This window comes from Apium graveolens, chromosome 7, assembly GCF_009905375.1.
Source record: "Apium graveolens cultivar Ventura chromosome 7, ASM990537v1, whole genome shotgun sequence".
In the NCBI taxonomy this organism is placed as follows: Eukaryota; Viridiplantae; Streptophyta; class Magnoliopsida; order Apiales; family Apiaceae; genus Apium; species Apium graveolens.
In genome coordinates this window covers 82,493,665-82,508,800 of record NC_133653.1, presented here as the reverse complement: position 1 = coordinate 82,508,800, position 15,136 = coordinate 82,493,665, and the positions used below count along the sequence as shown (strand labels likewise).

Here is a 15,136-nt window from a genome sequence, read left to right as displayed (position 1 = left end):
GTCACGAAAGTTAGTCACTCATGAACCAGACAGTACATCGAGTGTCAACGTTGAAGTGGTGGAATTGATTCATAATTTTCAGTGATTTTCAGAAGATTTGCAGAAGAATGGTTGTTGCTCAAGACTAGAATTAATTCTCTATTAATTAATTGAGTCATCTAATTTAATTAAGAAAATAAATTATATCTGCGAAGAATAAGTTATTTATTAATTGAATTAATTGATTAATTAATTCTGAATTAATTCTAGGAATTTTAGGAATTTTCAGAAGTTTAATTGGATTAAATTCAAATCTTAAATCAGCAAAACAATTGAAAATGAACTAGCATGACAATCTGGATTGTCATACCGATTGTCATGCTAGGCCATTTTACATTGTCATACCGAAAGTTACATCAGGAGGGTGATTGTCTTGCTAGTTCATTCTGATTGTCTTGCTAGTTCATTCAGATTGTCTTGCTAGTTCATTCAATTGTCCTACCGAAAGTCTTGCAAGCTTAAAGGATTGTCATTCCAATTCAATTGATTCAGCTGATTGATTAAATAGAAGCAGAGAAGCAGCATATCATTTTAATCATCTCAATCAAAATACAAGAACAAAAGAGAGCAGCCGCCTTGAAAAATATCATTCTTCTCTGCAGAAATTCAAGATCAAATTCTAGTTTGTTAATGTTAAATCCAAACCACTAGAATTATTTATCTTGTTCTTGTGTATCAATCTAGCGGATTAAAATCCCTAGAACTTAATCTCAAATCGCGTTTAGCATTTGATTCTAATTATTGCAAAAATAGAAAAAGTTCATGTCGAATTTATTCTAGATTTGTGATAATTGATTTGAGATTAATACCTTGTAATCGATACAGTTGTTGTAACACATTTCAAGTTTAATAATATTTTTATTTAACTTGAATTTTGTTTCACATTTTTTATTCCGCATTTTATTCGATTATTTGGTAACGTTTGTATTCAACCCCCCTTCTACAAACACATTGGGACCTAACAGTCAGGCTTAGGCGCACTACTCGTAAGAGCGTACCTGGTGGTCCCTACCGTATGGAGGGCTTCCGGTTGCCAGAGCAGGTAGTGGTTTTTATGAGTGAGCTCGCGCCTAGAAAGAGATGTATAAAGATATAGTGGGTTATCTGTCGGTTTCCAGCCGGAATCGATATTGATTATTTAATAATATTTTGGGTTTGTAAGTTATATTTTGTGATTGGTAGTTGTAATCTTGTCTCATACTTTATCCTGTTGATTCTGTTAGTAGTTAAATCGGGGTTTATGCATATTTAATTATTAGATTAAAGGTGTGTAAGTCCTCATTTCCTAACCCCGAGATTGAGGGCGTCACAATAAATGGATGTTGTTAATTTTTATGTTATAAAATTTTAATATGTTTAGGATGTATATTATTGAGAGAGAAATCTCAAAAAAGAAATTGTATAAAAATGAACAGGATAGAGGGAATATTTTAACATATTATAATTTCTCGTACACACTATTATGTCATCATATTTAAATGAGCGAATCGTATGATGGAAATTATTTACATACGTAAAGTTATATATATAAATATATATTTATATATTTATATGTTTTTAAAAAGGGGTTTTGGTCCACAACCCTGGGTGGTTGTCGTAACCACCTGATGCCCGCATTGTTTCATTGTAGCAGACCTCCAGTAATGAGACATTGCGGGAGGTACCTACCACAATGAAATAATGCGGCAGGATTACTGTTTTTATTTAATTTCTAAAATAACAAAAAAAATATTTTAATGAATTAATTTTTTTCGTTAATAACGGAGTTAGAAAATATATAACTAATTTTAACAACCATTTGTTCTATATTTTCAAAATTTATTACTACTTCCCATTTATTATCAATTGTATAATGAGTTAAAAATGTAAAAATAAATTAGATATATAATTGGAAAAATAACTAAAATATTAGTTTTAATGAAAAAAATAAAAAACCTAAGATAGTAACTAAAATGTATGAATGGAGGATTGCAAGTATGATTGTTTATTGATCGAAAGGTGTCGTTTTCTCTAAAACTTTTTTGAGTAAATTGTAATCAAAATATTTTAATTTAAATTTTAAATATGTCAAAATTATGTATAATAACACATTTGTACTCCTTAATGAAGTTATGATGAATTAAATATTTTTTATAAATAATTTTTAATTTAAAAAAAACAAATGAGAACAAAATAATAATAAAAAACCCTCCCGTAATGAGTCATTGCGGGAGGCGTTTAGCCCAGCCCCAACATATATAAAATATTGCAGCAGGTGGTTAAAGAGCCACCTACAACAATGTTTCATTGCACTAGCCGCAATGAAACAATGCTGAATGTGGCAAAGGTTATTTTTTTTATTTATTACGAAAAAATGTTTAGCATTGTGGGGGCTCGGTTGTTTTATATTTTTTTATATGTAACGAAAAATTGATAAAATTTCAATTTTTTTAGTTTTCCACATTTTCAATTTTTAGCATTATATTCGTTTACTATAAATTAAAAATTGATAAACTAAATTGGACAAATACAAGAAAAATAAAAAAAACATAAAACTCACAATATTAAAAAAAAAACATAAAACTCACAATATTCCGTTATGATAAAAATTCGAAAATACTATTTCGAACTAATAATTAAAAAATACTTTTCTACTCAAAAATTATAAATTCAATATTAAATTTAAATTTTTTAGTTTAAAATATTAATTCAAAAATATCAAAATATAAGTTCGAAAAAATATTTAAAAATTCATTTTTAACAAAAAAAATAAATTAGAAAAATAAAGCGAGGAAGAACCGTTACATTTAAAATAACTCCTCCAACATTGTTTCATTGCACTAGCCGCAATGAAACAATGCTGTAGGTGAGAGAGTATTTTTTTTATTTGTTATGAAAAAATGTTTAGCATTCCGGGGGCTGAGTTGTTTTATATTTTTTTTATAACTAACGAAAAATCGATAAAATTTTATTTTTTTAGTTTTCCACATTTTCAATTTTTAGCATTATATTCGTTTACTATAAATTAAAAATTGATAAATTAAATTGGACAAGTACAAGAAAAATAAAAAAACATAAAACTCACAATATTAAAAAAACATAAAACTCATAATATTCCCTTATAATAAAAATTTGAAAATACTATTTCGAACAAATAATTAAAAAATACATTTTCACTCAAAAATTTTAAATTCAATATTAAATTTAAATATTTTAGTTTAAAATATTAATTCAAAAATATCAAAATATATGTTCGAAAAAATATTTAAAAATTTATTTTTAACAAAAAAAAATATTAGAAAAAAATAAAGCGGGCAAGAATGTTAGCACTAGCCGCAATGAAACAATGTTGTAGGTGGCAGAGGATATTTTTTTTATTTGTTACAAAAATATGTTTAGTATTGCGAGGTTGAGTTATTTTATATTTTTTCTATAGCTAACGAAAAATTGATAAAATTTAATTTTTTTTAGTTTTCCACATTTTCAATTTTTAGCATTATATTCGTTTACTATAAATTAAAAATTGATAAATTAAATTGGACAAATTCAAGAAAAATAAAAAAACAAAAAAACTCACAATATTAAAAAAAACCTAAAACTCACAATATTCCGTTATAATAAAAATTCGAAAATACTATTTCGAACAAATAATTAAAAAATACATTTTCATTCAAAAATTTTAAATTCAATATTAAAATTTAAATATTTTAGTTTAAAATATTAATTCAAAAATATCAAAATATATGTTCGAAAAAATATTTAAAAATTTATTTTTAACAAAAAAAAATATTAGAAAAAAATAAAGCGGGCAAAAATGTTAGCACTAGCCGCAATGAAACAATGTTGTAGGTGGCAGAGGATATTTTTTTTATTTGTTACAAAAAAATGTTTAGTATTGCGAGGTTGAGTTATTTTATATTTTTTCTATAGCTAACGAAAAATTGATAAAATTTAATTTTTTTTAGTTTTCCACATTTTCAATTTTTAGCATTATATTCGTTTACTATAAATTAAAAATTGATAAATTAAATTGGACAAATTCAAGAAAAATAAAAAAACAAAAAAACTCATAATATTAAAAAAAACCTAAAACTCACAATATTCCGTTATAATAAAAATTCGAAAATACTATTTCGAACAAATAATTAAAAAATACATTTTCATTCAAAAATTTTAAATTCAATATTAAAATTTAAATATTTTAGTTTAAAATATTAATTCAAAAATATCAAAATATAAGTTCGAAAAAATAAATTAGAAAAAATAAAGTGGGCAAACAGTATCCTCTAATAATGTCTCATAACAATGTCCTTCAGTAATATTTCATTGCTACCGCAATGTTTCTATGCCACATGTGGTTGGTACAACCACCTGGGACTATGGAAGGCCCTCATGATAAATTTAACGAGGTTTCAATTGGAGGACATGTACCCGCATGCATGCATTGTTCAAGGAATTTAGAACTAATAACATGCAACGAATCAAATTATGAAGTCTAAAAAGGATTTAACATTAGGTACATGTACTCTATATATATATATAGATGTTTTTTTTGATAATTTATAGTTTATGCAAGTTATATTCTTCATTGCCTGAATCTCCACTATGAAGCTTGTAATGCCATCTTCTCCTTGTTCTGATTCTCAGGCCAATACAAACCATTTCTTTAAGATTATCCTCTCTGACGCCGACTCGCAAACTAAACTTGTAAGTACAGTATTCCTCACCCCCATCAAGGTTTCGTATCTTATAAAATTGTGCGCATTATGTATTTTTATAAATTTATGTTCTGTTTGTGTGTGAATGAAATATTTAAATTTTGCCAATTACACAAGTATTTTGCGATTTTACATCTTGCACAGATGATTCCAACAAAATTTGTAAAAAATTACGGGACCAATCTAGATTCCCGTATTATTTTGAATGCTCCAAATGGCTTAGCTTGGCCGGTGAATTTGGAAAGACATGAGGGCGATGTTTGGCTACACGATGGTTGGCCAGAATTTGCAAGATTTTACTCTATACAGTTTGGGTATCTGTTGGTTTTTAAATATCGGGAACATTGTGATTTTAAAGTCCGAGTATTCGATCCGAGTTCCACAGAGATAGAGTATCCATCCTGCAGAAGTGCAAAGCTTAATAGCGGAGAATCAAGGCAAGCGAGGAAGAGACCAATTGAAATCGATGATTCGACTAGTTCTAAAGGAGAGTATGTTTCCTTCTAAAGCTTCCTTCCCACTCGTAAGAGGAGAGTGGGAAAGCTTCCTTCTAAAGATGGAGTATGTTTGACACCAAAACTGCAGCAGGAAAAAAGTACATACTCTTCCTATTTTGGGTTCTCTGTAGTTTTTTCGATGCAAACTAACTTGCTATATATTAGTTACTCCTTTTAAAATTTTCCAGAAATATTAGGAGCTCGCCGGTCGGCCACTAAAGAAGCTGAAGCCAGAGCACTTGCCTCAGCTGAAGCCTTCAAATCTGACAACCCCTTTTTCTTCCATGTCATGAGAAGAACATATGTAGATGGGAGAGGGTGTGGCCTGGTAAACAGTTTACACATAATATGTACACATGCCATTCTCTAATAGATAGAGGAATCGTTCTTTAGTACGTAGTTTAAATTTTTAAGTATATTGTGAATAACATGTCTTCGAAAAAGATTCAATTCCATTCGGTTCCTTGTTTGCTTAAAATCAAACGAAACACTACGGGACAGTTAGAAAACTTCTTTCTGATTTTTGATAATTCCAAATTGCATTTACAAATGATGAGTTGATCATTCTCTTGTTCTGGCAGGTTGTAAAGAAGTCATTTGAAGAGAGTTACAAGAAGTGGAATAACAATGACAAGGTTTATCTTCAAGTTGCAGGAAAAAGTTGGACGGTTAATTGCGATATGAAATGCAACGTATGTAGACTAAGATCTGGGTGGGACAGATTTGCAAAAGACAATTCATTGACTGCTGGCGATGTTTGTGTCTTTCAACTTATTGACGCCAGTAAAAAAATACTAGAGGTGGTCATATTTCGAGCAACAAAAGAAACACATGGTTAGTTACTGGTTCTGAACATCATTCTATTCGAATTTTAATTTACTTGATTCAATTTTGGTAGAAAGCACACTAACATACTTGGACTTGTGTGATTGACATTATCGTGCCAAATTAGGAGATGGCGGCTCTGCAACTGAAGAATCCAAATCCAAAGTACTACATTTTGCCTCAGCCGAAGATTTCAAATCCCAAAACCCCTTTTTTGCCCTTGCTTTGAAAGAATCATATGTAGATGGAAAAGGGCGTGGCATGGTAAACAATGCAAACTTGTATGTATCTCTAATTACTACTATTGCGTGTGTTCTATGTTTGAACCTAGTTGAATTGGCTTGGATGAAATAAAATGAGATTTGAGATATATGAACTAAATATTGGACATGTATAAACAGAGCCTTTTGCTAAACTGTGCCCTCCCTTCATGATACAAGTTTAAAGTATAAACTAATATCTATTCCTTTAAATCTTAAAATGAACACAAATTTTTTCCTAAAATGTTCTTCACATGTCATAAAATTTGCACCTTTATATTCCATTCACACAATCAGTTACTTCCATTGACCCAAAAAAACTTAAGCTTATTTTGGTTGAAGAACTGGAACGGCGGTGGAAGGAGGATAGACAATAGAAAAGTGAGAAGATAGTGATAACATCATAAATCTATTACAATTATTTTGGTGAAGGATATCAATGTGATGATGGAATGGGCACATATCTTTAATAGTTTAAGTTTGCAAGAACAAAATGAAATTTATGAATAAATGTTTCCAAGTAATAATATGAATTTCATTTGATACTTCCATTCCTATCAACCAAATGAAGTTTACATAGAGCAAGGAGATGTGCGTTTAACAACTTGTTGATTTCAAAATGCATGTGTACTCACAGACTTGGTAACCTTTCTTGTTTGTGCAGGTTGTTAGGAAGGCCTTTGAAAAGACTTATCAAATGTGGAAGAACGATGACCAGGTCATTCTTCAATTTGAAGGAAAAACTTGGCCGGTGTATTGTGATATAAATCGAAACGGTTGTAGTCTGAGACGTGGATGGGACAGATTTGTACGAGACAATTTACTGACTGTAGGTGACGCTTGTGTCTTTGAACCCATCGCCTCGGAAAAATTGCTCCAGGTCTTCATATTTCGAGCAGCAAAAGAAACAAACAGTTAGTTACTGGCTCTGTACATCACTACTATTGAACTGAAATACTTTACTCGTTTTAATAATCAATTGTAATGTTTTCTTGTCCTTCATTATTTTGGTGGGTTTATCTCTCTATATGTTGTTTGCCTGTTGCATTCTCTAAGTCGAATTTTGTCAGGCAAAGAAAATAACGTACCTCGAAGGGTTAAAATTGAAGCCAAGGAAGCTAGAGTGCTTACATCAGATAATGCTTTCACATCTACATACCCTTTTTTTAGGGTAAAAGTGTATCCATCTTCCTTGAGTGGTCCAAACCTGGTAAGCATTTCAATTCAACTTGTAACTTATAAGCTAATTTTTAGATCATATGATATCCTCCATCCCTCTATGGTGGATCCTTGGTTCATTTTTAGTTGATCTGAGCTAGCTTTTGGATCATATTGTATACATGAATTGCTTTTATTACTCGATTACTCATTCAAAGTGTATTCTCCATAAAAAGAGGGAAGAAGAGAAGTTTTAAAGAAGTATTTATTAAAAGAAATGCGTGGTTAACTCAAAGTCTCACAGATTCAAGTTATCCTTGGTTCTTTTCCTTGCAGAGTTTGCCTAAAATTTTTGTAAAAAGATATATAACCATGGACAGTTGCATGGTTACTCTTCAAATTTCGGATGGAAGAGAGTGGTTGGTTAAGTGCACTTATTACAAATCGCGTCCCAAATTTAGTGTTGGTTGGAATATTTTTGCACAAGCAAATCATTTGGCTGCAGGTGATATTTGTACTTTTAAGCTGATCGATTTCTCCACAAAGTTGCTCCAGGTCTTCATATCTCGAGCAGCGAAAGAAACTAAACGTTAGTTACTTGCTCTAAACATCAATATCTGAAACTAAAATACGTTGTTTGTTTTATGAGGCCATCTGCATTCGTGCATTTTTTTTGGTCTTTTAGATTTTGTATTATTTAGGTGGATTTGTTGCTCAGCATGCTGTTTGCCTGATGCACTCTGAATCCAAAAAAATTTAGGCAAAGAAGACAAGATATTGCCCAAAAAAAGTGAAGCTAGGGAAGCCAGAGTGCTTTCATCAGTTAGTTCTTTTACATCCAAATACAGTTTCTTTACAGTCAAAGTATACCCATCTTCTTTATCCGGTGGAGCCTTGGTAAGTTTTTCAGTTGATAGGAGATAGCTTTTAGATCTTACAAGTCTCAGAAATTTATACCAAGTCTTGACTTGTGTCCTCGCAGAGTGTACCGTCAAAATTTATTAAGAACCACATAACCAAGGACAGCTGCGATGTCACCCTTCAGACGTCAAATGGAAAATTGTGGTTAGTTAAGTGCATTGTTTACAACAACGGTACCAAATTCAGTGGTGGTTGGAATAGATTTGCACGAGCAAACCAATTGGCTGCAGGTGATGTTTGTGCTTTTGAGCTGATCAATTTCTCCGAGAAGTTGCTGAATGTTATCATTTTTCGAAACTAATCATCAAATTTCAAGGGAACTTTGTGTGACCGGTGATCTTAGTAGGTGATATGGGTTTTATATGATATTTTTGGCTCTCCATGGTCCCCGTGAACCAGTAGATGTACCAGTGAAGATGTTGTTTATTGCTGCAACGAGAATGCATTATATTTTCTGAATATATCTTGGTGAAAATGTTTATAACAGAAGTTTTAAAGTTCAGATGTAAATAATATGTTTAAACTTTCTCTTAAAATTTATTGGCAGTGTGTACGACGGTTACAAGAAAATATATTAATTACAGAGTAGATAGTAACGTACATCATTAGTGTGCAATACATATGTGTTTGTGTTGTATACATAACATAACCATTACTTTTCCAAATCTTTATTCATAACCTGCTGGTTGAGCTTGACATGGCCTCTTCTAAGTCTCCCGATTTGTCTACAAAACCTATCCGCTTTTTTAAGATTATACTTTCAGACATTGGCTCACGTTCTAAACTTGTAAGATTTTCGCATTTCCCTTAAAGATAGAACTCATGTAACATATTTGTATTTCATAATCTGTTCACTCTCTCTGTGCAATGTGATTCTATTCAATTTATATTTCTGTACGCAGATGATTCCCAGAAATTTTGCTAGGATTTTCGGTGAGAACCTAAAAGATAGTATTCTCTTGCATGCTCCTAATGGTTCGGTTTGGTCGATTGATTTAGAAAGACACGAAGGCGGGGTTTGGCTGCAAAATGGTTGGCCAGAATTCGCAAAGTTTTATTCGATATGTGTTGGTTATCTGTTAGTTTTAGAATACCAGGGAGATTCGAGATTTCAATTACTTATATTTGACCCAAGTTCCTCAGAGATAGATTATCCGTTAGCTAGTAGCGACAAACTTAATTCTGTTAAATTAAATCAAATGGTTATCGATATTGAAGACTCAACTAGTTTTGATGATTCAACTAGTTGTGATGATAATTCAAGTAGTTCAGGTGATGCGGTTAGGCCTTGTAAGAAGATGAAAACAAACTCTCCTCATGTTGAAGCAAAATTGCAACAAGAAGGTATTAGTTCCTCCATTTTAGTCTTTATTGAAATCCATACTATGAAAGAATGTTACTTAGATATATTGGTTTGTCTTGATTTGTATATAGCAGCAAAAGAAGATGGCGATCGAGCTCTTGCCTCAGCTCAAGCCTATAAATCTAAGAACCCCTTTTTCATTCAACCTATGAAACCCTCTAATATTGGATATAGAAGATGGCCTAGTTTGGTAAACAAACTTCAATTTTTACAATTCTTACTCGTACTTTTATTTTATGGTTACAGAGTACTTTCGTATATGGACTTGCACGTAATTTTTTTAAGGCTTTTAAATATATAAGAAATTGATTATTACTTGGTTTTCTCAGCATGTAACTAAGACTTTTGAAGAGGCTTATGAAAACTGGAAAAACAACGACAAAATTATTCTACAAGTTGCAGGAAGAACTTGGGCAGTTTATTGCAGTTTGAATTTGGGTTCCAACCATTGTAGAATCAGTCGTGGATGGAATAAATTTGTACGAGATAATTCACTGAATGTATGTGATGTTTGTGTCTTTGAGCTGATCAACCCCTCTAAAAAAGTGCTCCAGGTTGCCATATTTCGAGCTGCAAAAGAAAAAAATTGTTAGTTACTACCTCAGAACATTATTGTATTTGTATGATCTGCACTCATTGTAATTATGAAGTATGTTGTGTTAGGTGTATTTTGTCAATCATTTAATTTTAGCATAAATTACATACTGTACTTTTCACCTGATCATGCAGTCAGTGAAATCATATATTTCAGGTGGAGAAAATAAAAGATCACCGCGGGTAAGTGAAGCTGAGGAAGCTGGAGTGCGTGCATCGGTTACAGTCAGAGTAAGTGTATCTTGCTTGTATCTTGGATTCATAATGACCTATTAATATATCTAAGCTAGCTATTAGATCATACTTAATTACTTTTTTAAGCTAGTAATTTCAACTTGTCCCAGTCTTGTAAGAAGACAAGTGGAAACTCTTTGCGTGTAGATGCCTGCCGTAAAAGACCAAAATCCCGGAAACAGAATGGTATAATTTCCTCGGAGTTGGTTTACTCTTTTCTATATTGTATACAGTGAAGATGTAACTTGCATCTTTGTTTATGTGTGTGTTGACATTTTCCAGAAGTTGGAAATGGCGAGTGGGGAGAAGATAAAGCACTTGCCTTAGCAAAAGCTTTTATATCGAAGAATCCCTTTTTCATCACTGTTATGCATCCATTTCATGTGAATGGAAGAGGGACTGGCCTGGTAAACATAATGTACATTAGTATACGTAGCAGAGGTTCCAACTTTTACAAACCAAACTTGTTCTTTTGATATTCAAAATGCAATTTTACAAGAGCACGATGTGTTTAATATTTTACATAAAATTTTAGAAGATGTACCAATAGCTCTTAAACTAAATTGTTAATTTTTCTTCTTGTCACAGTACATAACCAGAGGCTTATAAAAAGTGGAAGAAAGGCGATGAAGTTATATTTCAAGTTGGAGGAAGAACTTGGCAAGTTTATTGCAATGTGAATTTGGTTTTAAACCAGTGTAGAATTAGTGGTGGATGGAATGGTTTTGCACGAGACAATTTAATGAATGTAGGTGATGTTTGTGTCTTTGAGCTGATCAACACCTCCAGAAAATTATTCAACGTCTCTATTTTTCGGGCAGATAAGGAAACAACTTGTGAGTTACTGGATCTGAACATTATTATCCAAATTAAAATTTGTCTGTCATGTGTTCATCACAAAGTAATTTGCATTCCAGCATATTCTTTTATTTAAAATTTATCATGCATACTTGTATTTAAGGTGTTTTCTGATATCGATTTTTGACAGTTGGAGATAATAGATTGCAGAGTATAAGAATTGATGCAGAGCAAGCTAGAGTTTATAAATCAGTTAAAGCTTTCAAATCCGAAAATCCTTTCTTCACAGTTAAAGTATGCCCATCTTACTTGTATGGTGGATCCGTAGTAAGCTTCTCAACTAACCGGTTTGAGTTATGTTTTGGATAATTAACTATGACACTACTTTGATTTATCACCGAGTCTTGTCGTTGCAGTGTTTGGCCAAGAGCTTTATAAAGAGATATGTAACCGAAGACCAATGTGACGTTATCCTTCAACTTGCAGACAGAAGAGTTTGGTCAGTTAAGTGCCGCGTTTACAAGGCAACTGCCAAATTCGATGCCGGTTGGTCGATGTTTGCAAGAGAATCTAACTTGGCTGCAGCTGGCTTTTGTGTTTTTGAGCTGATTCATCCCTCCAAAAAGTTGTTCAATGTTATCATTATTTGATTGAAACTCTTGCTGTCCTGCCCTGCCTTGGTGATTTTCGAAAGATATATTGTTTGTTAAAAAATTATCGGTAATTCGAAACTGCAGATAGATTGAAATTTTTAATATTAAGTAAACTGTTCAAAAAGGGCAAATTAGATGGACTATAATTATCTTTCATAACTTTTCCCTGGCGTGACCTCCATTGCTTTTAAACCAATAAATATACAGTGTCTAGAGGTCCAACAAAAGATTAAAGATTACAGTTTTAGAAAAAATAAATACTTTTATGACATGTGCAATGCACGGGTATACTCTATTTATGTGAATTGATGTTATTTTATCTATAATTATTGGCGATATATTCATGTTAGTTTCCTGATAGATCAATTAAATAAATATCTATTTTTATGGAATTGAGATCGTTTTTATGAAATTGAGATCGATAATGTAATTAACGTGTTTTCATTCAAACTGAATTGAATGTGTGTTAATAAAGTCGAAATATACGATCAAATATAATGCAAATGAAAGCAAACATTTCTCATAAAAATAATTATAACTCATAAGAGACTATTAATAAGAATGATATATTAGGAAGTTAATTAAAAGAGTTACTACAATTGTTTACATGTGATACAATGAATATGAGGTATTTTTTTTTGCTGTAATTCTTACATTCCTTAGCATAAAATGTAATGATTGATTGAATATGAAAGCCTACATATTGGATATAATATTGTACAATTGACAATATGAATACATATTTTAATATACTTCATTTTCTATAATAAATATATTTATAATTAATTTAGTCATTTATGGTTATAAAAATTAAAAATTGAAATAAATCGGTTGAACTACAAATTTGTGATTTATCGAACTGTTAAATCGGAATAAAATTGGACATATTTTTATATATTTTTAAAATATATAAATAAAATAATTATAAGTGAGATGTGTAAAATTGTCATGTTGTTATTTGTACATCCATACCGAGTTATAACATTGTTTTGTGTGCATTATTCATTCAAACAATACGATTCTTAATAATTTTTACACATCTCTCTTCATTTTTCTTGTCTTCTTCCCTTATCTTTCCACTTTCCAATTTCCAATCGGCAGTCGTCCAATTTCTTCATTTAAAATCATCGTTCTTCGACAACTCAAGAATTTTTATTCTTCCTTTTCTTCTCTGCACAGCCTCAAATCATGTGCTCGATTTGTCAAATTTTGACCGCAAAATTATCGATTTTGACCGAAAATGGAAAAAATGTTTTATACTCTTATTTTGCTCTATAATATAGTTCGGTTGCCTTCTAACAATTTATCGACAAAAGTATCAATTAATCTTATAAATCTTTCATTTATATATTTGGAAAAAAAATTAAACTGGTTGATATAAGAAATATGATTGACCTTACTATTGTAAAATATATTCAAAATCTTTAAACCAATATTAGTTTATATTCAATTTGGCCCCATATGATAATAATCTCAATTTTATTATAAACCCCCTTATACCCCACTTTTTTATTAGTATTCAAAGATAATATCTCTTATATTTCTTAGGTTTAATACTTGATATACTAACGTTGTCATTTTCAAATTAGTTAACATATTAAATTTATTTATTGAAAATAAATATATATTATATAGAATCTTCGGAAAAATAAGAATTTAATATATATATATAGGTAAATATGATAAAAAATTAGATATCTAATTTATAGGTTGTTAATATTAAATATAACCGGTAATAGATATAAAATTATTAATATTAATGAGTTAGGTGTAATTAACACATGTTATTAAATATAAAAATTATTCGTATTTATTAATAAGGGGTAATAATGACTTAGGTGCAATTAATACATGGTATTAAATTTGACAATTATTTGTATTTATTAATGTGCGGTAATTAAGTAATTTTAAGTGTCATAAAATTTCTCATCCAACCCCTATTTGCTCTATTATATATACTAGCTTACGGCCCGTGCGATGCACGGGTCTTGGTTAATATTTATATATTTTTAATTTTATTTCATATAATTTTATTAAAATTCTATATAAATAATTAAATACTAAATAATGATTATATAATTATAATTTCAAATTAGGTTCAAATAGTATAAATAGTATATGATTGATGAGATCTTATTCATAAATAATAATGTAAATATTTGTTGTTGGTGAGTGAGATTCGAATCTGAAAAACTTATATGTATCTTTATAAATAATATAAATGTTTGTTGTTAACGGGATTCCAGCCTAAGAACTTATATGTATTTTTATAAATAATTATATAAATGTTTGTTGTTGACGGGATTTGAACCCGAGAACTTGTGTAGTTTATTTTTTTTAGTATGTGGATCTAACGGCTCTGATTATTTGATGAAGAAGATCCGAAGGTCGTGATGTAAAGGGATAACCAAAATGAGAGGTCAACCAAACTACAAATTATACCCCATTCCGATTATACAAGTTAGAGCAAATGTAACGCCCTCCAAACCCGGGTCAGAAGTTTGGGACTCACAACACACACAAGCATAATATATAAACCTGTATACAAAATATTATATGCATTGGCTCTTCTTTTCATAACCATGGATCGCTACAGGTTCAAGTATGAAAACAAGCCACAACCTTATCTTTTATTACATCGTACCAAATCCCAACTAGTTCAACTTACAACTGATAATGATATCGCTCTTACAATCTTGCATAACTCATCTACAATATAAAGCTCCTGCTAGCTCGATCCGACTTAACCTGGAATCATAGCTCACACATTGGACTGGGAATCCTCGTTACCAACAATTTCCTTTTCAACTGTTGAAAATATAAAAAGATTTGCAAGAGTGAGCTAACTAGCTCAGTAAGTCATAATAGCAATAACTGAGGTTAAACAATTACCAACTGAAATGATTCTGAAGGATCAAGTTTCTGAATAAGCAATGATTAGAATTGGATATTCACTTTTTATTTTAAAAACCAAGGTTAGGCTGCTGATCAGTCACGCACTAACCCCGAGCAAGGCTCCCAGCTTTGCTCTATATACTGGATCGAAGACACGCATTGGCCTACTATGACCACGAATCTGGTCCACACCATCCAATTC

At 30.8% G+C, this 15,136-nt stretch overlaps 2 protein-coding genes across 6 annotated transcripts; both read left to right on the top strand.

Annotated features, from left to right (window-relative positions):
- The first annotated feature begins 4,389 nt into the window (after nt 1-4,389).
- Nucleotides 4,390-8,858, top strand: LOC141672787 (B3 domain-containing protein LOC_Os12g40080-like). 5 transcript variants are annotated; one of them, XM_074479459.1, is made up of 11 exons: nt 4,390-4,534; nt 4,666-4,725; nt 4,881-5,331; nt 5,431-5,561; nt 5,815-6,067; nt 6,186-6,322; nt 6,983-7,232; nt 7,389-7,528; nt 7,813-8,065; nt 8,237-8,373; nt 8,459-8,858. In XM_074479459.1, the coding sequence occupies exons 4-11, from the start codon at nt 5,523-5,525 to the stop codon at nt 8,696-8,698; spliced, it is 1,449 nt and encodes a 482-aa protein (XP_074335560.1). In that variant the 5' UTR covers nt 4,390-4,534; nt 4,666-4,725; nt 4,881-5,331; nt 5,431-5,522; the 3' UTR covers nt 8,699-8,858. The 5 variants fall into 5 exon arrangements, with proteins under 5 accessions (XP_074335560.1, XP_074335558.1, XP_074335559.1 ...); XM_074479457.1 differs by having other exon boundaries at nt 5,422-5,561; XM_074479458.1 differs by having other exon boundaries at nt 5,399-5,561.
- Nucleotides 8,859-9,010: 152 nt separating this feature from the next.
- On the top strand, nt 9,011-12,197 carry LOC141672788 (B3 domain-containing transcription factor VRN1-like). Its single transcript, XM_074479462.1, has 10 exons — nt 9,011-9,184; nt 9,300-9,741; nt 9,832-9,950; nt 10,090-10,348; nt 10,512-10,585; nt 10,699-10,774; nt 10,871-10,995; nt 11,177-11,424; nt 11,577-11,713; nt 11,803-12,197. The coding sequence occupies exons 1-8, from the start codon at nt 9,095-9,097 to the stop codon at nt 11,195-11,197; spliced, it is 1,206 nt and encodes a 401-aa protein (XP_074335563.1). The 5' UTR covers nt 9,011-9,094; the 3' UTR covers nt 11,198-11,424; nt 11,577-11,713; nt 11,803-12,197.
- The last annotated feature ends 2,939 nt before the right edge of the window (nt 12,198-15,136 follow it).

Bases quoted from the DNA above. Each gene is read 5' to 3' on its own strand.
- LOC141672787 (XM_074479459.1), top strand. From the start codon at position 5,523: ATGAGAAGAACATATGTAGATGGGAGAGGGTGTGGCCTG. The intron at 7,529-7,812 runs GTAAGCATTTCA...TTTTCCTTGCAG, and splicing joins CCTTGAGTGGTCCAAACCTG to AGTTTGCCTAAAATTTTTGT. The intron at 8,374-8,458 runs GTAAGTTTTTCA...GTGTCCTCGCAG, and splicing joins CTTTATCCGGTGGAGCCTTG to AGTGTACCGTCAAAATTTAT.
- LOC141672788 (XM_074479462.1), top strand. From the start codon at position 9,095: ATGGCCTCTTCTAAGTCTCCCGATTTGTCTACAAAACCTATCCGCTTT. The intron at 10,775-10,870 runs GTATAATTTCCT...GACATTTTCCAG, and splicing joins AAAATCCCGGAAACAGAATG to AAGTTGGAAATGGCGAGTGG. The intron at 10,996-11,176 runs GTAAACATAATG...TTCTTGTCACAG, and splicing joins ATGGAAGAGGGACTGGCCTG to TACATAACCAGAGGCTTATA.